The sequence below is a fragment of the Pyrus communis genome, chromosome 4 (assembly GCF_041283825.1).
Source record: "Pyrus communis isolate YQ-2024b chromosome 4, ASM4128382v1, whole genome shotgun sequence".
In the NCBI taxonomy this organism is placed as follows: Eukaryota; Viridiplantae; Streptophyta; class Magnoliopsida; order Rosales; family Rosaceae; genus Pyrus; species Pyrus communis.
The window spans coordinates 23,464,016-23,488,859 of NC_142568.1; the positions used below are offsets into that span (position 1 = coordinate 23,464,016).

At 37.6% G+C, this 24,844-nt stretch overlaps 4 protein-coding genes and 1 long non-coding RNA gene across 8 annotated transcripts in view; 3 read left to right on the plus strand and 2 right to left on the minus strand.

The window, feature by feature from the left end:
- Positions 1-17,971, minus strand: part of LOC137722212 (uncharacterized) — a 34,990-nt gene extending 17,019 nt beyond the window's left edge. For all 3 annotated transcript variants that reach the window (XM_088693105.1, XM_088693106.1, XM_088693104.1), the window contains exon 1: positions 17,789-17,971. The gene's annotated coding sequence lies outside the window, so the exon portion shown is untranslated. The remainder of the gene's footprint in view (positions 1-17,788) is intronic.
- LOC148697667 (uncharacterized) lies at positions 145-2,195 on the plus strand. Its single transcript, XM_088692028.1, has 6 exons — positions 145-590; positions 681-734; positions 1,019-1,104; positions 1,429-1,473; positions 1,559-1,653; positions 1,807-2,195. Exons 1-6 carry the CDS (start codon positions 218-220, stop codon positions 2,126-2,128), a joined length of 975 nt encoding a protein of 324 aa, XP_088548154.1. The 5' UTR covers positions 145-217; the 3' UTR covers positions 2,129-2,195.
- Positions 3,033-11,884, minus strand: LOC137721769 (uncharacterized). 2 transcript variants are annotated; one of them, XM_088693102.1, is made up of 7 exons: positions 11,474-11,884; positions 11,300-11,380; positions 10,952-11,002; positions 10,773-10,858; positions 4,200-4,244; positions 3,829-3,923; positions 3,033-3,574 (listed from the first exon to the last, which is right to left on the minus strand). In XM_088693102.1, the coding sequence occupies exons 1-7, from the start codon at positions 11,760-11,762 to the stop codon at positions 3,208-3,210; spliced, it is 1,014 nt and encodes a 337-aa protein (XP_088549228.1). In that variant the 5' UTR covers positions 11,763-11,884; the 3' UTR covers positions 3,033-3,207. The 2 variants fall into 2 exon arrangements, with proteins under 2 accessions (XP_088549228.1, XP_068316890.1); XM_068460789.2 differs by having other exon boundaries at positions 3,033-3,583; positions 11,474-11,878.
- LOC148697668 (uncharacterized) lies at positions 13,709-14,259 on the plus strand. The gene is made up of 2 exons (XR_015961899.1): positions 13,709-13,810; positions 13,963-14,259. It is a non-coding gene; the product is annotated as an uncharacterized LOC148697668 (long non-coding RNA).
- Positions 17,972-20,429: 2,458 nt separating the features above from the next.
- LOC137722764 (AT-hook motif nuclear-localized protein 14) lies at positions 20,430-24,424 on the plus strand. The gene is made up of 5 exons (XM_068461848.2): positions 20,430-20,869; positions 21,886-21,938; positions 22,373-22,504; positions 23,369-23,521; positions 23,810-24,424. The coding sequence occupies exons 1-5, from the start codon at positions 20,497-20,499 to the stop codon at positions 24,155-24,157; spliced, it is 1,059 nt and encodes a 352-aa protein (XP_068317949.1). The 5' UTR covers positions 20,430-20,496; the 3' UTR covers positions 24,158-24,424.
- Positions 24,425-24,844: the final 420 nt, after the last annotated feature.

Genomic DNA, 24,844 nt, shown 5'->3' on the forward strand with positions numbered 1-24,844 from the left:
ATTATATATTTACGTGATTTGTATGGACTTGGCGTCCAATAAACTATTATTTCATTTCGTACTTTATGCATGGATTTAAGTTTGACTTGTGAGTCTTCTTCAACGATTTGACTTTGAGAAGTGATTGGGCTTGTGATTGAAATTCGCCCAGGCTAAACCCTATTATTTACAACCGCCGGTTTTAGGGATCAGCGAATCGAGATCGAGAGAGGCGAAAATGGCGAGGATGAATTTCGGCGGGGTTTTGACGCGGCAGTTGGTCGGGGGAAATCGCAACAAGCACCAGCTCTGCGCACGTCTCCTTTCTAATTCTGTCCAAACTCTAAACTCCTCCAGACCATCGAAAACTTCCCCACCACAGACGGCAATTAATTGGAAATTAGCCGCCGCCCCTGCTGCCGCCACCTCCTCCGTCTACTACCCTTGTTCCCTCCTTAACTACCACCCAAACCCAAACCTCCATTTTGTGAGACACAAGCACTCGGTTCCACTTCCAGATGGAGATCGAGATCCGGCTCCTCGTCCTCCTCCCAACGTTTTCTTCTTGAATGTCGCACCCGAATATGACGATGCACTCAAACAAGTTGAAGGTGTACATGCTATTATTTTACTAGTAATTTCTTTTTGAAAATGTTTTGTTTTAGGGTATAATTTTGTTTTCTGGTAATTTATTGGTACAGATGAAAGTCTTTCAGCGGTTTTCTACTTCACCGAACGTCGGGGATCAAGTTCTGGTAAGTTGTAATGATCGAATTCCCTTTCCTTTTTTTTGTGCAATGAATTGAATTTAGGAAGTTTTAACGAAAAGTCTGGTACTGTTTACTTTAACGAAAAATAACATTTTTACACTAAAAAGTCAAACCTAGTACTATTCAATTTATCCTTTATTTTGTTATTATCATTAAAACTTAAAGTTTTTAAATTATTTTTTTATTAATTTTCCTTTGAATTTACTGTAATCAATTAAGTAAACCTTAAACCCTAAACCCAATAATAATCGGTGTTTCTTCTTGTGCAGTCTCTTACTCGAGTGATGATCCAATCTTGAATTACATGTGTGTGTTTTACCCACACATTACAAAATTTAGGGTTTGCTTTTTCAAGGTACGGAATCTAGTTACGGGTCTAAGTTCAGTTCAATAGTTAGTTCCTGTATTTTTGAACATTTTAATAGTTATTCGAAACGCTCGCTAACTTAGCAATTCTCTGATTACTTCCTCGTTATGTGCTAATAGCTGAATAGTCTAGATCCCTAGTCCTTATTCTTTTCCTAGGAGCAACAAGCATGCTAAACTGTTATGGGTAAAAGATTACTTAATGATATAAATTATGATCCGTCGTGTAGCTGCACATAGAAGAATCATACGATAACTTCTTTTTATTATGCCTTTAAATTTGTGAACCTGACGTTCTATATTTTATCTATAGACTGCAGGTTGTTCCTCATTGTGCTGGGTGGGAGTTTACAAGACGGTAAATGATTTGATCCTTGTATTTTTTATAGCGCACGTGTCTGTTCTTGAAACCTCATTGTGCTGATGTGTGCATTTTTCTGCAGCCAACGTTCCGTTTCTTTCTAAAAGGGGAAAAGGTTGATGAACTTGCCAAACCTTCTATCAACAGCTTGTTAAAGACTCTCGCAAATGTTTACAAGTAATCCTTCAATCTCTTGGTTTCTTTTTTCTTTTTTTTGGTGGTCAATCTCTTGGTTACTTTTTGTTTGCTGATTTTGTGTATTTGTTAATGGAATCATATATGTTGAATATCCTCGATCGTCTGATGACTTGCTTAATGTGTGTAAATTAGTCCATCTGGGATGAAGAAAAGGAGAAGACAAGCTATAAAAGGTGGAGTGGATCCGTCACAACTTGTTGAGGTACTTCCGATTAGTTTTGTTGCATCGTCATATCCTAAAGCGATGGAGGCAGTTGAGTCTTTACCTGGGGTAGAACCCGGTGACAAGCTATGGTGGTTTGCAAAGGGGCTATTTTTATCTCAGGAGAAGAGAGAGACATTTTCCAAGCTGCAAGATGATGATGCCAAGCTTGAATGGCTGTGTAGTGAGATGGCTGAGGGGGAAGAAGGAGAGATGTTTTCTGATGAATGGCTGTATGCCAACATGCCTTAGGAATAATGTATTTATTTATATTAGGATTATGAATCTTGTTATGTGAGGTTGTTGACACTATGGTCCAGACCACTTAGTGTGCTGGTTTGGAATTTGGATAATTATGTAAGTAAATGTAACGCTCGACTTGTTTGTTTATTTACGTAATAGCACTCGATAATAGTCGTCATATTGCACGATTGAGTGTAACGCTCAACTTGTTTGCTTATTTACGTAATAGCACTCGATAATAGTCGTCATGTTGCACTTGTGCATGCACTACTGAGTGCAAGACAGACGACAACTTTGGAGTGCTATATATTATCGGCTTCTGGAAAAGTTTTATGTTACTCTTGTACCGTTTCTGCTATATGAATGAACCCCAAACAGTTTTGACTGATTTTTCATTCCTTAGTAATATAATGCATCGATCAAGCATGTGGCAGTTTTCTTGAGATCCACTATGATGATGGAGCATTTAACATTGAACCCATAGCTTTCACTAAACTAAGTATCAGTCATTTTACTATCTCCCCGAGTCATGTTCCACCATAATGATGGAAATAGTGGTCACTTACTATTGTTAGATAAAAGATCAAATGGTGGGTTTGATCTTAATCCAACGGTGAAAGATAAAAAGTGTACAACAGAAAAGTTAAACGAGCACCTACAGTTAGATCAAAGATCAAACGGTGGTATTGATCTTAATCCAACGGTGGTATTGATCTTAATCCAACGGCGGTATAAGATAAAGTACAACTTAAAAATAAGCACCTACCGTTAGATTAAAAGACCAAACGGTGGGTGACACCCATTTTCTCTAAACCTCTAGGGTTTAGGAGAACAGTTCTGACAAATCACAGCTGGTAAACATATGATAAAATGGGCAAAAAATTGTTGCACTGGCAGATAATAACAATGCTAGTACCAGAAGGAAACCAAAGATAGGCTCAATATTATATAATCAAATAAGAGTCAACGTAGCACAAACATCTACTAGTACAACTTACTTGTCCAAATTTAAATAAACCCACCCATCCGAACCATATATATGATGTCAACAGCATATAATACAATTCATAAATTTAAGTGCATCCAACTTATTCCACCTCCATTTCTTCACGAAACCAACCAATCTTGAGCCCAGGATCTTTAATGTTTGAAAATACCACTCTCTTCTCAGGCTTAGCTATAAATAGTCCTTTCGCAAAACACCACATACTGAAACCCCTTGGTGCTGTACATAAAGATTCAACATCCTTCATCACTTCACTAACTGAAGGTACGTCACTACTATCAACAGCTACCGCACCACCTTTCCATTGGAAGAACATCGAACCATCTCCCACTTTCCACCCTCCTGCAACTACTACGTCATTCTCATCTTTCTTAGCTTGTAGGACAAGTTGTTGAGTATCCGTTTTCCCCTTCCAGGATGACCTCGTCCGCTGAGGGGTTTCAACTGGCCTGACGTATCTTTATTGGAAAGTACACATATGAGGAAGGTCAATAATAGGGTTTAGTAACTAACTAACTAACTAACTAACTATATATATATAAGAGAGACAGATATAAATCCAAAACAAGTGAGATACTGCGCGTGATCACATAGATGTAAACTTAAATTGAACCATCAAAAACCCCAAAGGCACCAATATATACGACTGCATTCACAAATATGCAAAAACAAACAAATGTAAAAAAATGAAGAAAAGAATTACCTGTAAAGTTTTTCACACATATCCATCACGGGATCAGCATGACCACCAACAATCTCATCAACCTTAACCCCGTTTTGATAGAAAAGGAATGTTGGCTGCAGCAAAATGCACAGGTCATCAAATTAATTTGCAATTTTTAGATGAAAGCAAGGCTGAATTATTTACTCAGCTTAATCTAACGGCCTAATTAGCCAATACAAATATATATGTATAGCAAGTATAGCTATTCTAAACTTTCAATTAGCAGATGGTAAGAAAACACCACAAGTTTTTTAATCATAATAAAAACACAAAGGTTACATACATGAGCAATCAATGAACTAATTATGTTACGAACATGCAATGATAACAAAAGGGACAGAATCACTTACAAAAATGCAAACAGCCAAATCATATGCTATTGGGCGCAAGTCGCTCTATAAATAGAATAAACAATGTTAGGACAATAATTTAAAGGGCATAACAAGATATAATACCATAAGCCTTCTATATACCATACTGCAAGACAAATGATAATTAGAGTATCGAAATAAAAGATTGATACTCCAGCAAATTTGCTTTATCAGGTGTGACAATATTTATGTATGTTTTACCAAGGCAATGTATAGAACAGGGTAAGCAAAAGAGATAAAGATGCACCTAGTTGCACTAAGCATTGTGATTTGTGATGCGATCACAAACTGCCCAGAAAAACTCTCAGAAGAAACATGATTTATGATAGAAAACTTATTTCTTCTTAGTATCATGGACTGCTAAATTCTATTTACAACAGTTCTTATATATATTTGGAAAGTAAAAGGTAAAATCATAGAATTTTACAATCTTTGGTCTAATATTTATATGAACTCTAGTGGGTGAACTGTATACCTCCATGTCATATTAAATCAATGATTTTCATTTGTTATTCATTAATTTGTTTTTGAACTTATGCACTACTGATGTTATCATGTAATCCAAAATGAAGTTCCCTTTGCTCGCCAAGTTATCCATGAAACCAAAAGAAATTTGAATTTTGTTTTGGTACAGAAGAGCATTTTACATAGAATTTGTGAAATGAATTTAAATATTCTTAACATTGTTTCTACTTCCTAGCTTCACATTATAATACGATCCTGTTGGGAAAAAAAAAATGTTGCTTTCATAAAGAAATCATTATAAAAAAACAAAAGTAAAAAACTTTAATTTCAAACAGTATAGCAACTGCCAGATGGCCAGTAGTGAAAAACAAAAGTTAAATACTTGTCTAGTAATTTATTAAGATTAAAAAAACTAGTGTTGTGCTAGGATAGCACCAAAAAACCAAATTTTGGAACCAACTCAAGCTAACCCACAGGAAATTTATCAAATGGAAATGCAAGAACAAAATATTAAAGACACAAAGATTTTAACGAGGTTCCTCCACAGTCAGTGTAACTGGAGTACGTCCTCGGAGCAGTAGGAGCTCACCCAATAATCCACTATCAACCAAATGGGAGTTTACAAAGTGTTGGCAATCTCACGGCCCAAATAACCCAATACACCCAATAGCTCTCACACACCAAAGAAACAAATAGAGGAAGAAATATAATGAATAATTTCTTCTCTGTACATATAGCTCAAAGCTATTACAACAACAACAACTACTTTGGTGGATGATTACTAACCAAATGAAGCAGCAGCTTCTTCTTCCTTTTGGGCTCTCTGCAACTCTCCTTGCTCTCTGCAGAAAAAGAGCTCCCTCTTTCTTTTTCTTCTCTACCGAAATAAGCTCTCCTCTCTCTCTTCTTCAAACCGAAATAATGAGCACTCATCACAACTTTTCCAAAAGCAACAAACACCTTTCCCTTTTTTTCTCCTTAAAACAAGGAAGGTGTTTCCCACCTTCTTTTGTTTATAATTTTTTATAGCCAAAGTTGTTTGGATTGTTGTGTAGCCGAAAGCAATGTTGGCCACTATCCAACAATCTCCACCTTGGCCAAATTCCGAAAAACGCCATGACAAGACAACCAACACAATTGATACACAACATTCCCAATCACTAGCAAGAGAACAACTCATACCGAGCCAAATGCTCCAAAACTCCTACTGCTCAACGCCTTCTTTATATAGGCAAAATGTGAGCCAAGTTCAAGCAATGAACAAACTTGGCTACACCAACAACCTTAGTCAACATATCAGCGGGGTTGTCTTTAGTTGGAATCTTCTGGAGAATGATTTCTCCTTCACCAACAACTTCACGAACAAAGTGATAACGCACATCTATGTGCTTGGTCCTCGCATGATGAACCTGATACTTAGCCAAATAAATGGCACTCTGACTATCACAATGCACCTCCACCTGCTTCTGATCAACCCCCAAATCTCTAATCAGCCCATGTATCCAAATGGCCTCCTTTATAGCTTCAGCAACTGCCATATATTCAGCCTCTGTAGTAGACAAGGCAACAGACGACTGCAAAATGGACCTCCAACAAACTGGCCCTTTAGCCATAGTAAACACATAGCCTGTAGTAGACTTCCTTCCATCCATATCACCTGCATAATCTGAATCAACATAACCAACAGCAAAATGACCAATACCAGAGTCATCCTTCTCAAAGCATAAACCAACATCTCGAGTACCATGGAGATACCTCAATATCCACTTAGCTGCATTCCAATGCTCTTTACCAGGATTATGCATATATCGACTCACCATGCCAACTGCATGAGCAATATCCGGTCTAGAGCATACCATTGCATACATCAAACTACCAACCAAATTTGCATATGGTATATTTTTCATTTGTAGCTTCTCTTGATCAGTTTTAGGACATTGTAGAGAACTCAATTTAAAATGAGGAGCCAAAGGGGTACTAACCGGTTTAGTTGAATCATGAACTCCAAACTTCCGAATCAACTTCTCAAGGTATTGTCTTTGATTCAAACAAACCAAACCCTTCTCTCTGTCTCTAGTGATCTCCATGCCAAGGATCTTCTTTGCTTCACCAAGATCCTTCATCTCGAACTCATTCTTCATTTGCTTCTTCAATTTCTCAATCTCTTCGACATTCTTTGAGGCAATCAACATATCATCAACATATATCAATAAATAAATGAAAGACCCATCTTGCAACTTCTTGAAGTACACACAATGATCATATTGACTTCTAGAATAATTTTGGCCTCTCATAAATTTATCAAACCTCAAATACCATTGTCTTGGAGATTGCTTCAAGCCATAAAGTGATTTCTTCAACTTGCAAAACAAATTCTCCTTCCCTTTCACTTTATACCCATCCGGTTGACACATATAAATCTCTTCATTCAAATCACCATGTAGGAAAGCCGTCTTCACATCAAGTTGCACAAGTTCAAGATCATATTGTGCAACAAGAGCTAACATAATGCGAATTGAGGAGTGCTTCACAACTGGAGAAAAGATTTCATTGTAGTCAATGCCCTCCTTTTGTGCATACCCTTTAGCAACTAATCTTGCTTTGAATCTGACATTGCTATTCTCAGCAACATCTTCCTTCTTGGCATACACCCATTTGCAACCAATAGCTTTCTTACCCTTAGGCAATTTAGCTAACTCCCAAGTCTTGTTTTTCATGAGAGAATTCATCTCGTCGCCCATGGCATTGCACCACTTCTCCTTTTCTTCACTCTCAATGGCTTCCTCAAAATTGGATGGAATCTCATCAGTGATAATAGGAAGAGCAAAAGCAACATAGTCACTATACCGAGCTGGCTTGGTAATATTTCTCTTTCCTCTGTTCTTGGCAATAGACTCTTGAGGTGAAACTTGCTCTTCAACTTGAATAGAATCTTCAAGTTCAACTTCTTCAACATCCTCATGGTCTCCCACTTCTTCACTTGTAGTGGCTTCGACATCAGCGGAAATAGGATTTGAAGTACTAGAGGCAACTTTCTCAAGCTCCACCTGTTGGACATCTTTCACATTCTTTTCAGAGTCTCTGAACATATTTTCTTCATCAAATGTCACATCTCTGCTGATTACAAGTTTCTTCATCTCCGGGCACCATAACCTGTAACCTTTGACACCACTACTAAAACCAAGAAAGATAGCCTTTTTGGCTCTAGGATCAAGTTTATTTTCAGTTACATGAAAATAAGCAGGTGAACCAAAAATACGAATATAATCATAATCATTAGAAGGTTTTCCAGTCCATACCTCCATTGGCGTCTTACCCTGAACAGCAGCTGAGGGTAATCGGTTGATGATGTGACATGCATAAGTAACTGCCTCTGCCCAAAACGACTTGCTCAAACCCGACTGAGACAACATGCATCTAACCTTCTCAAGCAAGGTTCGATTCAATCTTTCTGCAACTCCATTTTGTTGTGGAGTTCCCCGGACACTAAAATGTCTCACAATCCCTTCCTCTTTGCAAACTTTAAAGAAAGGGTCGGATGTGTATTCACCACCATTATCCGATCTCAAAATCTTAATCTTTCTCCCAGTCTGGTTCTCAACCATTTTCTTCCAACCCAAGAAAATGCTCAACACCTCACTCTTGTGCTTCATAGTGTAGACCCAAGACCTTCTTGAATAATCATCAACAAAGGTCACGAACCAATGTCTACCACTCAAAGAGGGAGTCTTTGTAGGACCCCAAACATCCGAATGCACATAATCAAGAATGCCCTTCGTCTGATGTACAGCAGTACCAAACTTTACTCTAGTTTGTTTTCCCAAGACACAATGCTCGCAGAAATCAAGCTTACAAGTCGTGGCACCTTTTAGAAGACCTTGTTTCACAAGCCCTTGTAGAGCTCTCTCACCAGCATGGCCTAACCTCATATGCCACAGTCTAGTAGTATCAGAATCGGATGTGCCCATATTTTCTGAGACTACAGACGCTTCACCTGTCACAGTGCTTCCTTGCAATAAATACAAATGGCCACATCGAGGAGCTTTCATCACAACAAGTGCACCATAAGTCACCTTCAATGTCTGCCCATCTGAATGAAACCTGAAGCCCTTGGCTTCCAAAGTTCCCAAAGAAATAAGATTTTTCTTCAAATTCGGTACATACCGAACACCTGTCAACTCTTTAACCATGCCATCATGCAATTTCAAACGAACTGTACCAATCCCTTTTGTTGTGCAAGGATTGTCATCTCCCATGAACACAACACCGCCATCAAACTCTTTCAAGCTTGAAAACCAATCCTTGTGAGGAGTCATATGATGAGTACAACCCGTATCCAACACCCACTTAGTAGCACAATCAAATGATGAGGAAGTGGTTAAAGCAAAATCAGAAAAATCTGTTTCAACCTCAGCAACATTAGCTTCAGAACTTTCTTTGCCTTTGGTCTTCAATCTAGGACAATCTTTCTTCCAATGGCCCTTATTACGACAAAAGGCACATTCATCCCTTTCCAAAGGTTTTCTACATTTAGAGTTTCCTCTAGGTCGAGACTGTGATTTTTTCCTGCTAGAAGAGGATCTCCTCTCCGATGATCTACCTCTAACAAATAAAGCTTCAGAGGTACTATCATGATTTTTATCTCTATGCCTCATTTCATAATTCATCAAGGCATTTGACACATCTTCAAATTTCACAGTTTCTTTACCATGCATAATAGTGGTAACAAAATGCTCATAAGAGTCCGGCAAGGAATTCAACAATATTAAGGCCTTATCTTCATCCTTAATATCCTCATCTAAATTTAACAAGTCGGCAATCAACTTATTAAAAGCATCAAGGTGTCTAATCATTTTTGTACCTTCTTTGTATTGGAAGCGGTAGAGCTTTTTCTTCAAGTGTAGCCGGTTCTCTGCACTCTTCGTCATATACTTGTCTTCCAATTTTTGCCACAACACACTTGCCAAAGTCTCCCGCATCACAAAATACTTCTGAGTTTTTGCAAGGCACAACCGAATTGAAGAGCAAGCCCACAAATTTAATTTCTCCCATTCCAGTTTCGACATAGCTTCAGGCTTCTCTCCCAAGGCGGCAAGAAGATCTTGTTGAGCCAACACATCTTTAACCTCACATTGCCACATCCCAAAGTTGTTTGTGCCATCAAACTTTTCAACTTCGAACTTTGCATTTTGCACCGTAGTTCTTGCAAACCCGGAGCTGCTTCCAAAAGGATTCTCATCTTGCCCGTCTGACATCTTTGGCAACTAGACAGTACCCAAGAGCAACCAGTGCTCTGATACCAATTGTTGTGCTAGGATAGCACCAAAAAACCAAATTTTGGAACCAACTCAAGCTAACCCACAGGAAATTTATCAAATGGAAATGCAAGAACAAAATATTAAAGACACAAAGATTTTAACGAGGTTCCTCCACAGTCAGTGTAACTGGAGTACGTCCTCGGAGCAGTAGGAGCTCACCCAATAATCCACTATCAACCAAATGGGAGTTTACAAAGTGTTGGCAATCTCACGGCCCAAATAACCCAATACACCCAATAGCTCTCACACACCAAAGAAACAAATAGAGGAAGAAATATAATGAATAATTTCTTCTCTGTACATATAGCTCAAAGCTATTACAACAACAACAACTACTTTGGTGGATGATTACTAACCAAATGAAGCAGCAGCTTCTTCTTCCTTTTGGGCTCTCTGCAACTCTCCTTGCTCTCTGCAGAAAAAGAGCTCCCTCTTTCTTTTTCTTCTCTACCGAAATAAGCTCTCCTCTCTCTCTTCTTCAAACCGAAATAATGAGCACTCATCACAACTTTTCCAAAAGCAACAAACACCTTTCCCTTTTTTTCTCCTTAAAACAAGGAAGGTGTTTCCCACCTTCTTTTGTTTATAATTTTTTATAGCCAAAGTTGTTTGGATTGTTGTGTAGCCGAAAGCAATGTTGGCCACTATCCAACAACTAGAACCCACATGTTGTTTTCACCTTAATCTTAAGATGGGATACAAACAGTTTACAATATGAAAATATAGTTCCCAAATGATCCAATCAAGTTAGCAGATTAGGATACCATACCTCAACTGTAATCAGAACCTTATATAGTTTTACATGTGGGAAATGCTCCCTGATCTTTCGAACGATTGGAATTGAGTACGTGACGGCTGCAAAAGAATAGTACACCCAAATACAAGTTGCAGAGGAGCAGTTTACAAGAAATAACTTGACTGATAAAATTGTTTTGCATCACAACTTACTATTTGGGCAAGCGGCTTCAGTAAAGTAGAAAACTGCTGGCAAACGTCCACCTACAAAATAAATAAGAAGCTGCGTAGAATAACAAGCAAGGTTTTGAAAGTTTTTTGTCCATGTTAAATGCAAAGGCGGTCCTTTTGGAAAGCCAGCCAGCAAGGGAGGAATATCCAAGTTCCAACTGAATTGAATATGCACTTGTGGGTGGGAATTGGGAAGCAATTCTGATCAGATTATGGATCCTTTTTTCATGATTGTTTTTTCTCATTATAATGTAATTAACTAACTAGTCCAAATCATACATGTTGTGTTCAATCCAATGCAATACTAGGTAGTAATCTGCAGTTGTTTACCTTTAACTTGTTTAATTGCTCTCTTATATTCCTTCTTTTCCGTCAACATGATCATGTCTTGGGGACTCGGAAACAGAAGTTCTGTAGAAACAGCCGGCAGCGAAGTCAGTGGCAGATAGATGATAAAAAACAGAAAGAGAGAGAGAGAAAGAGCGAGCGGGAGGGGGTACTTACTTGAGCCTGGGCCTAAGGCCGAGGCCGAGAGTGCACCGGAGGCGGAGACCCTGGCTGGGAGTGAGGCCAAGGAGGAGGCGGATGCCTTGGAGGAAGGAATGGCAGATGCTGCTGCTGCGGTGGTTGTTGGCATTGAATTTGGGGGGGCTAGGGTTTGGACCGTACGGTGATGATGAAGAAGACGACCTGGGATTGGGATGGGGATTCGGGGGTTATAGCGATTGCCAATCCCAATCCCGATCATCGTCTCTCGTATCAAAACCCCACAATTCTTCCTCGCCATCTCCATCTCTCTCTCTCTCTCTCTACTTTCTCTCTCGCGTCGTCGGTCTCTGGTACGAATGTAACATGCCTAGTATGGAGATGGTCGGGAATAGGTCTGCACAATCACTAAGACATTTTCAATAAACTGTTGCGCATATATATATATATATATATATATATTCAGAGTTGGTACACAGTATGTATACTATATTTAGGGTTGCTACTCTGAATATATATATATATATTCACAGTTGCTACTTAATAATTGTGTAATTGGCTCAATACATGTTGTTTGTAACTCTATAGTATACATGTTGTGTTGCAAGAAAAAATAGGTTATGGTTTTTACTCTATACGTGTGATTTGGAAGTTTTCTTCTTCTTCTTCGTGTATTTAACAATGGAACTGCTAACAAACAGAAAACAAAAAATGTTTACTAAAGGACGTTGGAGACTCGAAGGCTCAACTCCAGCTCGAGGAAAAAACAGAACAAGAAAAGCATAATTTCGGGCAATGTAGAGTTTGCCGTAAGGAAAATGAGCACTTCAGTTCCTCCTGCCCATACTGGAATGGTGTCCCACCGGCGCTTTTGTTGGCGATGGTTATGGTGTAGTTTGTGGTCTTTTGGATCGTCGACTCTACAAAAACCCCAACCGTTGTGCCCATCCTGGTGGTTCCTCCAAAGGACGTCTTATTGTCGCATATTGCAACTACTGTAGGGATAAAGGGCTCCACTGGTCGGAAAAGTGCCCAGAACGTCCAAGGACAAACCATATAAACCTCTGTTCATCTCATCCTCTAAGCCGAAGCTGCTGAAGAAAATATATTGAACGATTAAGATGAAGTGTGTCAAGACGTGTCTTTTAGTAATGGGTTTTAATAATAAATGAAACACAATACACAAATGCATTTGCAGGTTTTTTTTACCTTTTTAAATCGTTTGAGTTTTCCTCCATGCGACTCATAACGTTCAATCGCTAGGTGTTTTCTTTTCTTTTTAGAATTCTTAAGCTCATTACTCTGGAAAGATATAATAAGAGAGCTCCAAAAATTTGAAGTTAGATGGGTAAATGGAATCCACTTGTGATGAGATAAGTGGGAAGGTAGGAAAAATAAAAAGGCAAATTATTATGATAAAGAGAATCAACATTTCAAAGTATAACATTTGTACACAACTAAATACCAAAAAATGTGTAAATGGCCATTTATCATAGTGGTGGAAATGAGTTGAGTCATTGCATGACAACGTGAGTTCAAACCCTATCGGTGACTAATCTAAAATCTAATCTAATAAAATTTATCGTTTGATAAAAAAAAAAATAAAAACCAAAAAATGTACTACGGAAAATAAAGTACGAAAAACACTTCCCGAAAATAAGAAGAAATTCAAACCATTAGAGCTTCCACCCACAGCTAGACCAAATCGAAAGAAACAATCCCGGAAAAATATCCCCCAACGCACCTCAGCATTCAGGAAGTAGTTAGAATCCAGTGGAGTTCTTGATGTCCTCACCAAAGGTTTGTTAATGTTTGAGACTTTTCCTCGTTTATTTTGTGGGTTGTGTTCTTTTTATTGACTAATTTGATGCACATTTTCTTTTTCTGTTGTATTTTTCATATATTTTTGTGATTTTTTATGTGGGGAAGTTCTGGTTGCATTGTATGAGCAGAATGAGAAGCCCTACGTCCTCATATGATTCTTGCCTTTCTCTCTCTCTGCCATCCCTCTCCTAACCTTCAACACATTTTTATTTTTTATTTCTCAAAAGAACAAAAAAAAAAAAAAAAGATTTGTCACAATGGTAAAATTGGAATTTAAAATATGCAAAAAAATTGTTGGGTCTGGACTTTGGAGAACTGAAAAATTCCATCAATACATAACTTGGGCCCAGCCCAAAAAAAAAAAAAAGAACGTACGATTGTGAATGAGTCAGCCCTAATATTGACTCCCCAACAGCACAAGAGTTAAAACTCTCTTTCAAGCCGCAACCGGACTACTCTGAGATTTCCCCTCACCTTATCTGCCATTGAAGCTCTTTCCCCAAATCTTCAGCAAAGTTTTGTTCATCCACTGTAAGTCCTTATCTCTCTTTCTCTCTCTCTCTCTCTCTTTCTCTCTCTCGTCATATGCATATGTTTCGGTTCGTTTTTTTTCGAGTTTCGTCACGAACTGAATTGAATCTCATATATATGTTAGCCAATTTTGCAAATTTTCTCGCTTTTAGGGTTTTTATTGCAAGACTCATTAAGCTGTGAAAGATTTTGTAAATCGGAGAATACGTTCCATGATGATTTTCTGACGAACTGGAAGGCGAGCTCTTGGCCGAATTTTCTTACCGTTTCTCGAAAAGCGAACATGGATGTTATTGTTTTTGATGACCTATTGCTGTGAAATTGGGTATTTTAATTTTAGCCTGTTCTGTTAGTTCTCTTATGGTAACGGTGTGTTTGTTTGAGCTCGCTAGCTTTCGCTGGCTTGGACTGGACCAAATGTCAATGTAATCCCATGTTTGTTGCACGCACAGACTAGCGTTAATGATTCTCACCTACACCAACCCCGACTGAACGATTCGCTAAAGGACCTTAGGGAGGCCCCCCGAAATCGGGTGGACTGCTAAGACCACCTCTATCCGCTTCACCTCTCCTCACTTCGCCCCTCCCATCTGCTTCTTACTTGCTTCCACAACCATTTTCAAATCCATATCCTGCAAAATTCAAAAGAAAAAAAAAATGCAGTCGTTCCATTTTTCAAATCCAGATCCAACCTGCAAAATCGAACCCAGAAACCTAGAAAACACACCAAGAAAAAAAAAAATCTGCAGTGGGTTTAAGCTTAAATCCATGATGGGATTGACTGCACGGCAAGCCGACCCAGAAAACATAAAACTCCCTGATTGCAGACCTTCTCCAATATTAGTTTTTTTGAGTCCCTTTTTTTGTTACTAGTTTAACATTTTATTTCTAGCTCTCCATACTAAGTAATGATAGGGTAAGATTGAGAGTGCTTGATGCCTCTGAATTCATGCATGTTTGGCTTGGTTTCTGTAAGTTTTTCTGTTTCAAAAATTTTAATTGCTTTGCAAAAGTTGGACTGACAGATGAGTACATACCATTATCAGTACTTGGCGAAGGGATTGTTGTGTTAGGTTAGTACATGAATTGGTGTAGGTTGATTATGGACTTGCATGATTGTTGCTTGTATTTATAATTGTTTTCGGTTGAATTGTTCAGTGTCATAGCACTAACCTTTCGAAAGTGTTGAGTTCAATTATTTCCAAATGGTGCTCGTAGTTGGCATTATGGTTTTGGAAATGGTAGTGGAATAACTTTCACGTGTTTGAACGATAAGTTTTTGGGGAAATAAACAGAAGATAATTTGGTAACTTCTTTTACTGGAATTAAAACTTGGCTGGAGTTGTTAAATTTCTTCCTCTAGATACATGGATTTTATGGTTTTCCAAGCTCTTTTTGTTTTGTTCATAATTGTCACATCCCAGCTCGTGCTACTCGCTTAACTTCGAACCTCAGAAATAAAACCGCGCTACTCGCTTAACTTCGAAGCCCAGAAATAAAACCGTGAGGACGTAGTCAGGGTCCAAAGCGGACAATATCGTGCTACGGCGGTGGAGTCGAGCTCGTGATGAAGTAAGGGCCTAGGCCAGGATGTGACAATAATAGTTCTAGAACTTATCACTCCTACCGTTTTATTTCTTGTTGAGGAGGGAGATGATAACTAGACACTTTTTTTATGGTGGTTTAGGAATGTAGTATGTTACTTTAAAAATAGAAATATTTCTTCTCTTTTGAAAGTTCTTGTTAATGCAAGCAAGAATTTACACTAATTTTTTAAATAGTAGTTGTAGGGGTAAACTTCAAGAGGGTAAATTTAGTATGCATAGTAAAAATAATTGTGAGGCAACTAGTACAGTTGATGGATGTTGCTTGACATACTATATGTACACACCTCGCATTCCACATGTTACTAGTAGAATGTTAGAAGTTCACCTTGTTTCCTTGTATGAAGTTGATGAGATTAAGTCGATGGAATGGTATGCACAATCGTTCAAAATCAGAATTCATCATATTTTAAGTGCTGATGTCAAAGTAAAGGACGAAAAGGGTCGCGTGTTCTTGTTGACAACCCGAGTAGACGCTTGTTTAAAATCATGGGTTAAGTGTAACCCATGTTTTAATGCAAGATATCTCCATCTTCCATTTCCAAACTTGTTTTTGTTAGTGATGTAAATTTCGAGACTTAATATATTTAGGATAAGGTTTTCTTTAATATGTTGCATTAAAACATGGATAAGCTAAAGAGATAACCCACACAACTTAACATAACTAAGCAGCTTGGATCTCAGAATGCTTATCCATGCTTTCATTGGCACACCTTTGCTCTTCTTCAGTCATTTTCCAACTTAGGCACATCTTCCACCTCTTTACCATTATCTATCAAACTGTCACTGTCACACTCAAAGATTGAAAGGATATGATCATCTGTTCCAGAAGCGTGTGATAGATCCTTTCACAGTGACAGTTTGATAGATGATGGTGAAGAGTTGGAAGATGTGCCTAAGTCAGGAAATGGTTGAAGAAGAACAAATGGTGTGCCAATGAAAGCATGGATAAGCATTTCGAGATTCAGTCTGCTCAGTTATGTCAAGTTGTGTGTGTTATCTTTTTAGCTTAACCATGTTTTAATGCAACATATTAAAGAAAGCCTTATCCTAAGTATGTTAAGTCTTGAAATTTACATCAATAACAATAGCAAGTTTGGAAATAGAAGATGGGGATATCTTGCATTAAAACATTGGTTACACTTAACCCATGATTTTAACCAATTGTCCACTCGGGTTGTCAACAAGAACACGCGACCCTTTTCTTCCTTTACTTTGACATCAGCACTTAAAATATGATGACTTATGACTGTGCATACCATTCCATTGACTTGATCCCATCAACTTCATGTGAGGAAATGGGGTGACCGTCTAACATTCCACTAGCGACATGTTGCGAGGTGTGTACATATAGTTTGTCAAGCAAAGCCCATCAACTGTACCAGTTGCCTTACGATTATTTCCACTATGCACACTAAATTTACCCCCTTAAGGTTTACCCCTGCAACTACTGTTTAAAAAATTGGTGTAAATTCTTGCTTGCATCCTGCATTAACAAGAACTTTGTTCAAGTAATATACTACATTCCTAATCCATCGTGAAAAAAAATGTCTAGTTTACCACTATTCCCACTAAATTTACCCTTGCAACTAATGTTTAAAAATTTGCTTGTATCATGCATTAACAAGGACTTTCAGAAGTGAAGAAATTTTCAAGTAATAGACTACATTTCTAAACCGCCGTGAAAAAGTGTCTAGTTATCATCACCCTCCTCAGCAAGAAATGAAACAGTAGGAGTGATAAGTTCTAGAACTATTATGAACAAAATCCATGTATCTACAGGGAGAAATTTAACAACCCAGGCCAAGTTTTAATTCAAGTAAAAGAAGTTACCAAATTATATTATGTTTATTTCCCCAAAAGCTTATCGTTCAATTATTCCACTACCATTTCCAAAACAATAATGCCAACTATGACCACCACTTGGAAATAATTGAACCTTCTAAGGTTAGTGCGAGGACACTGAACAATGCAACCGAAAACAATTATAAATACAAGCAACAACAACAAAAAAACATGATCAGAAACAAAACATGCATGAAGTTAGAGATATCAAGCACTCTCAATCTTCTCCTACCCATTTCTCTCAAATTTAGTATGGAGAGCTAGAAATAAAATGTTAAACTAGTAACAAAAACCCGGACTCAAAAAAACTAATATTAGAATATAAAACAACTTGCAAAGACCCAAGTAACACCATGAAGCAAGCATACTTCTTCCATAAACCAAGTGCTCAAATCAGAAATTGAACTCGAATATAACGAAAGCAAACCAGAAATTTCTTAGTAATAATTAATTCACATAAAGAGCATCCCAATTCATCAAATAACAGGAAACATATAAATTAATTCAGAAAAATTAAAAATTCTCATACCTTTCTAGTTTGAATCCAATCAACTTGGTTGGCGATGGCTTGGAGCAAGCGAGAGAAAAAGACTTGGAGTTCCAAGGAGCGTTTTAAACCCTGAAACAAAATCAACGGGATCCAGAATGATTGAAAAGTGATCGGGCAGAACCCGTGACACCTGTCTTCAAAGCTATAAAGGAAACATTGTCTGCATCACACTTACATCGCTTGTGATATTTTATAAAATAGTTAAGTAATTGGTAATTTCGTGTGTTTACTGGTTCGCTTAGAAGTGCCTTTAAAATGATTGAAAATGTTTAGATGAAATTAATTTTGGATTTCAAAATCACTTTAAATGCATTTTCAGAGAAGCTTCAGATATGCATCTACTTTCCTTCAAACTCACAGTTCTATTTAACTCAAGTAGTACAATAATTGTGTGATTGGCGCAATACATGTTGTTTATGACTATAGTATACATGTTGCGTTGTAAGAAAAATTAAGCTACTGTTATAACTCTATTTGTGTGATTTGAAGGTTTTCTTCTTCTTCGTTTATACTAAAAGGATGTTGGAGACTTAAACGCTCAAGTCCAGCTCGAGGAAAAAACATAATTTCGGGTGCTGCAGTGTTTTCAATGATATATTTTACACTAAGAAGATGAGGAATTCAGCTAAGTACATAATGAGCAACCGAATTTGGTATCGAATTCATCATATACGAGATTTGAACCTAAAGCGTCTCACTTGCAAGTGAAGAGGAATATCACCAGACCGTAGTACTGAGTGGATGAGCGTTGTAGAGTTTGTTGTAAGGAAAATGAGCTATGCAAGAAATTGCGATCCTTGTCACAAAAGAGAGTTTGCTGTAAGAAAAATGAGCTATACAACACTTGTCACGAAAGAGACATTTGTCACCAATTTGTGGCAGAAATTCTCTCCTTTTCTTGAAGCAACTTAACACCAGCTGCTACTGCTAACAGAAAACGAGTACAGCAACCACGACGATGATCGAGCAAATTAAAGCCTGCACCTGTACGAATTTTCAGCACAAATGGAAATAAAATGTCGATACTAACATCAAAGGACAAAAATGGTAGGAAAAATCTGCATAATTTATTACTGCCGAGGGCTGTGGCATAATACCATGGTGGTGGAAAGGCAAATCCCAAGAGAAACCAGTCACAAGCATAGCGCCTTCAAACTTAATTTCCGTCTAAAATACGAGCACGTACTCAACACGAACACATGTATAAGTTGTTGAGAGTGCTTTAGCGCCCTTACTAAAAGTCCTACTACACTGTCTGACTGATTTAATACATTATCTTATGAGCCACTTATAATACTCGTACTTAATACGTGTCTTGTACCTTCAAAAACCGCAATAAAAATCTCGAGCGTTCTTTAATTAAAGAAAAGTAAGCATTAATACAAACACATAATCAATTCAGTATGATCCATTCACTATTACTTGTTGCTCGTATATAATACGTGTTTATGTCCTGAAAAATCCGTTAAACGTCAATTTCTATCATTCCTTAATTAAAAGAAGAAAGTAAGAATCTTGAATGAGAAACTCACGAGGACCATCCAATGCCACAATAACCAAAAGCATGAGAGAGGCTTATCATACATCCCATCAAGCAAATCCAATTCTCTTCCATCAATTTGGAGTTTCACAGTATCTTTATTTCCATGATCTCCACCTATATCTGGAGTTCCACAGTATTTTTATATCCATGTATTTGAATTTAAGTGCAAAGCGTTACCCGATTGAACACTATCTTAATTAACTGACCTAATTCACGTTTCTTAAATGTAGTTATATTGGACCGTCAATATTCCACAACAATAGCATTACACTATTGTTCTTCTTCTGGTGTACAAACCAAAAAAATCTGATAATTACTTGCACTAACTTGTGAACAAAGCCCCACCAGCAGGTATGTATCATTTGGAGAAATAACTTAGGGTTGGTTGTGAGGTGCCAATTAACAGAAATTGTACCACCAAAACAAACATAATTTGCAATATATTAAACAAAAAAGCAGAAATGAATTTAAACTCATAAAATTTAATAAAATCTATTGTTTCCCGAATAAACTATTTTTAATTAAGATTAAAAAGTTCAATAAAAGAATTATATTTGGAATATATTAGTTACGTCAATAATGAGGAATGCATGATATTAATTATTAAGGAGATAATTACAAGGCCTTCCATTCTAATTCATCGCATGCCAATCCAAACTTTTTCATTTCTTTTTAAAGATGTTAGTGTATAATATCGTTTGTAATTAAAATAAAACATGTAATAAAAACAAATACGAATTAAACCAATTGATTAAGATAGAGGTTCTTATACTTAATTTGGCATCTCTTACTTGCATATTTTTTTTCGTGCAATGATATTTTATCTTAAAATAAAAGATTTTAGTTAAGCCACACTATATTTTATCCTAAACCCTAAAATCCACAATTAAAATATTTTTTTTTACGTACAAATAAAGAAAAGTATAGTTATAAATATTTTTTGAAAAAAAAAAACGTAAATTGTGAACTGTTGACTGGAGTCAAAATGTCAAATCAACAACCTAAAACCCAATCCGACGGCCCAAATCACACCACACAAATAAACGCGCAAACCAAAGCAAAAAATAAAACTAAAAGAAGAAAAATAAAATAATTATTTTGTTTATTCGACGGATACGCACTCTCTCTCTCTCTAAAACTCAAAATGGAACCCAATGAAAACCAACTGAGCTCCTACTTCCAACACCCCACCACCGCCACGACCGCCACCGGCTCCGCTGCCACGACCACCCCCTCTCCGACCAATGGGCTCTTTCCCAACACACACTCCACTGATGGGTCCCACATGGTGTACTCTCACTCGGTTCCCTCCTCGGCGGTGACCTCGCCACTTGAGGCCCCCAAAAGGAAGCGGGGGCGGCCCAGAAAGTATGGCACGCCGGAGCAGGCTCTTGCGGCCAAGAAGGCAGCGACGACGTCGTCTCACTCCTCGTCCTCCAAGGAGAAGAAGGACCAACACGGTGCCGTCTCGCCTTCGTATTCTGGGTCGACCAAGAAATCCCAGCAGTTTTCTTTTGGTGGGTTGCAAATAAATACCCTTTTAGATTTTTTCTGCAATTACTGAAATTCTTCGTTTTGTGCTGCTAATTTCTTCAATTTCGATATGGGTTTGGAAATTTTGGTTGCATTTTTGCGGAAATATTGAAACTTGCTGGTTCTGGACGGGTGTTCTGGAAATGCCCTATTTGTGTTTGGTTGTGAAATTTCGGATTCTTGGCGGGTTATATTGGCAATTGCTTCGATTTTATGTGGGTTTTTTTATTTACATTGTGTCTTGGTGCTTTGCCCTATTTTCTGATTTTTGTTTCCGTAATGGTTTATTGTAAATTCGTTGCATTTTAGAGGGTTTTGTTCCAATGGTTGAATTTGTAAGTGTTTTCGGTTGTTCGGTCTCCTCACACCCAAAGTCGTAACCTTTTGGTAGTGTTAGTTTAATTATTGCCAAATGGTGGCATGGTTGGCATTGTTAATTTTGAAATGGGAGTAGAATAACTTCCCCACCTGTTTAAATGATAAGCTTATGGGGAAGTAAAACGAGAAGATAAGTTAATCTGGTAACTTTTATTTACATGAACCAAAATCTTCCTAGATCACACATCCTTGGAAGTGGAAACTTTGGTTGGCTTGAGAGTAAGATATTGATAAGAAGCTCATGAGCTCCTATGTTTTTACTTTTGAAGGATAGTATACCTAGCTTTCTATTAGAGGGTGTTTAGTTTCGGAAATACCGAGTATAAAAGTGATCTCAATACTTTGAAAGTGGCTTGTTTTGTGGTTTAGCAAGCCCTTTGTTTTGTTTTTTTAAGAATTCTAGAACTTATTAAACCTGTTTTCATTAAAGAATGCTGCATATCACTTGACAAATATGAATATTTTTTCTTCCCACTTCTGAAAGTCTTTTTTGTCCTAATATATGTATAATCCTTGTTTTTCTGTGATGCCAAGTAAATTTATTTTTCTGGTTTGACAAAATGAGGTATTAGTAATCATACTTTACTCATGTGGTACTTTTTCTCTTAATTGATTGACGCAGGCAATGCAGGGCAAGGTTTTACACCACACGTTTTAAGTGTCGCTGCTGGGGAGGTATGCATGTCCTAATGAATTCTCAAAGCAATAGTGTAGTTAATTTAGGAATAACGTGACAGTTTATTTCATGTTTGGCCCTTTCAATCACATTTTTTCTTATAAATTGCAGATACTGGAATATATCTCTTTCGTTTCTGATTCCATGAATGAATTTTTTTCTTTTTACATTTGTGTTTCAATGTGTCACATGCTGATCTGGGATATAGAAAAATTCCTTGAATATATTTGTGGTTTTTGTACAACCTCACAGAAATGGTTTCCTTTACCTTTAGTGCAGATCCTATTGTATTTTTATAACATCAACAGTTGCCTCATCTTATGTTGTTTACCTTGCCTGAGTTGACTTTTTGTGCAGTTATTATGTGCTGTTTCTGTTATAGTGTTTTCTTTATGTATTATCTGCTCATACAGATTAGTGAAATGTCTAACAGGATGTGGGACAGAAAATTATGTTTTTCATGCAACAAAGTAAGCGTGAAATATGCATTCTATCTGCTTCTGGTACCATCTCAAATGCGTCTCTCCGCCAACCAGCTACTTCAGGAGGCAACATTACATATGAGGTAAATTTTGTCCTCAACCTTTTCCTAGTGTGATAATTTTATCTTAAAATATATTGTGTTTGAAGTTTTTGGTATATCATATTCAGTATTATGTTCAATATATGAGTGTGGACCTTCCATATGGTATTTGATTTATGGTGGGCAAGTATAGGAACTGTCACAGGTTAATTTATCCGTGGGCTCTCGGTTGGAGCATAAATGTACAAGTTCAGCCATTACTATTGTGTGTATATAGATATTTTTGCTCGGTTCATTCATTCAGTTAATCTGAGATACAACAAAGATGCTAGCCTGAAATCTGAAAATAACAATTATCACTTGCCTCTAATTTAGTTGGTAGATGTTTTTTGAATGATTGTTCTTCTTATTTTCTCAAATAAAAAAAAACTTTTTGACTGTACAGTTCTGAGCCATTTTGCCCCGTAAATCCTACAAAAGGAAGGGGTATCATATGATTGATGAAAAAGTACCAACCACAGCAATGTGGGTGGCTGAATTTTGATTTTAATAGTGTCCAAGTTATTCGTTCATTGTTACATGTATAGTTGGGCAATGTGTCTTTGCTCATGTATGTGTGTAGTTCGGCGGGAGAAAAGGGGGAAATGACGAGTCACTAATGCCTACAGTGGTTTCTTTTGAAAATAAAAATATTAGTTTGTAAATGTGCGTATGCTTATCTATCCAGAAATTGTGGAAGTTGGAAACAAAAAAATATATGAAAAAATGTTTTCAAACTGTGCATATTCTTGCTAAGAAAGTATTATGTCAGTCCTTAGATTAATATTATATGTCTGGCTAAGTCCTTCTTGATCATCTTCCTCATGTTTAGTTCATCAAAGTATAATGATTTCTTTCTGATGTTAGGGTCGCTTTGAGATTATTTCATTATCTGGGTCTTATGTACGTGCTGACCATGGAGGGAGGGCTGGTGGGCTCAGTGTATGCCTATCTAATACAGACGGACAAATCATTGGCGGTGGAATTGGTGGGCCCCTGAAGGCTGCAGGCCCTGTGCAGGTACTATTTGAGAGCAAGTTTACTCTTGGTTGAATAACGTTTGTAACATTGTTTTAGTGCACAACTGCGGCATAAGATACTAGCTACTTATTGTGTCTCTGCGTTGAAGCAGTAAGGGGTTTGGATGCCATCTGATCCCTTAAATTGGTTTTTTGCCATGTTATTTGGCATTGGGACATTTATGTAACTCTTTCTTCTTCTTAACCGAAGTCTCTGCTCGTTTCAGTTAGCATGTTTCATAATTGGTTCTGCTGTATTTATCGAAACACTAGTTTGTTGCACGTACAGGTTATTGTGGGCACATTTCAGATTGATGCCAAAAAGGATGCGACTGCTGGTGTAAAAGGAGATGCTTCTGCCACCAAGTTGCCATCGCCAGGGGAAATGATGAGCGGAGGCTTCCGCTCAACACTGGACTCTTCTGGAAGAACTCTTGTCAGGGGAAATGAAGATCAGCAACCTATGGGGGGTAGTCATTTCATGCTTCAAGGCATGCATGTCGCACCTTCACGGCCCACAGATTGGAGAGGTGGTCCGGATGCTAGAGCCTCAGGCGCTTATGAATTGACAGGAAGAGGAGGCCGTGCACCGAACCAATCTCCAGAGAACGGGGACTACGATCAAATTCAAGATTAGGGATTTGCTTTTGGGATTTGAAAGCGCTGTTTTTTCGTAGATAGCTGTATAATACAGACCCGAGAACGTTATGTCACCGTACTCTGTTTGTAGTGTGCAGCATTCATTAGAAATGATGGCTCCATACCCGTGACCTCCACCCTCTGAAATATCTCGCTGCCGTCAATATTGCTCATGGTGTATGTGCGTAGGTATCGCCGGCGAGTATCTGTTCTATACTTTGCCGGATATGGTTGTCGATATTTATCCATTTGGAAATTATTCACAGTTCTGCCTCTCTTTCAAAGCTTTTGTTATGAGCTGCTTGAGCCTCGAATGGTTCTTCACCTTCTCGGTGTAAATTGTTTGAATCGCGTTCGCCTGAAAGCCTGCTAAATTTTCTTTCTAGGGTACACGTTAATGGAAACTGCAACTACACTTGTTGTGCCTAACAAGGTGCTTCTTTCAAGTGCAGTTTTTCAAAAGCCAAAAGCAGTTTGAATTACTTATGCTAAACACTGTCATAAGCACTTTTAGCGGTTGGGAAGTGCATTTAGTTATTTTAAAAGTAATTTTTTTTTTTTTAATGCTTGACAATTGTCAGTATATGTTAAATGTTCAAATATGAAGATGTGTTTTAGTTTTTTTTTCTTTCACATATCCTCTTATTATTGATTATTGGGATAGAACGTCACAAACTCACATATG

What these genes read in the sequence shown, in the direction of transcription:
- LOC148697667 (XM_088692028.1), top strand. Translation starts at nt 218, where the DNA reads ATGGCGAGGATGAATTTCGGCGGGGTTTTGACGCGGCAGTTGGTCGGG. An exon ending in TGCACTCAAACAAGTTGAAG is followed by an intron (nt 591 to 680) that starts GTGTACATGCTA and finishes TTATTGGTACAG; the next exon opens with ATGAAAGTCTTTCAGCGGTT. An exon ending in ACGTCGGGGATCAAGTTCTG is followed by an intron (nt 735 to 1,018) that starts GTAAGTTGTAAT and finishes CTTCTTGTGCAG; the next exon opens with TCTCTTACTCGAGTGATGAT.
- LOC137721769 (XM_068460789.2), bottom strand. Translation starts at nt 11,762, where the DNA reads ATGGAGATGGCGAGGAAGAATTGTGGGGTTTTGATACGAGAGACGATG. An exon ending in GGCCTTAGGCCCAGGCTCAA is followed by an intron (nt 11,381 to 11,473) that starts GTAAGTACCCCC and finishes CTGTTTCTACAG; the next exon opens with AACTTCTGTTTCCGAGTCCC. An exon ending in AGCAATTAAACAAGTTAAAG is followed by an intron (nt 11,003 to 11,299) that starts GTAAACAACTGC and finishes TTTATTTTGTAG; the next exon opens with GTGGACGTTTGCCAGCAGTT.
- LOC137722764 (XM_068461848.2), top strand. Translation starts at nt 20,497, where the DNA reads ATGGAACCCAATGAAAACCAACTGAGCTCCTACTTCCAACACCCCACC. An exon ending in ATCCCAGCAGTTTTCTTTTG is followed by an intron (nt 20,870 to 21,885) that starts GTGGGTTGCAAA and finishes TGATTGACGCAG; the next exon opens with GCAATGCAGGGCAAGGTTTT. An exon ending in AGGCTGCAGGCCCTGTGCAG is followed by an intron (nt 23,522 to 23,809) that starts GTACTATTTGAG and finishes TTGCACGTACAG; the next exon opens with GTTATTGTGGGCACATTTCA.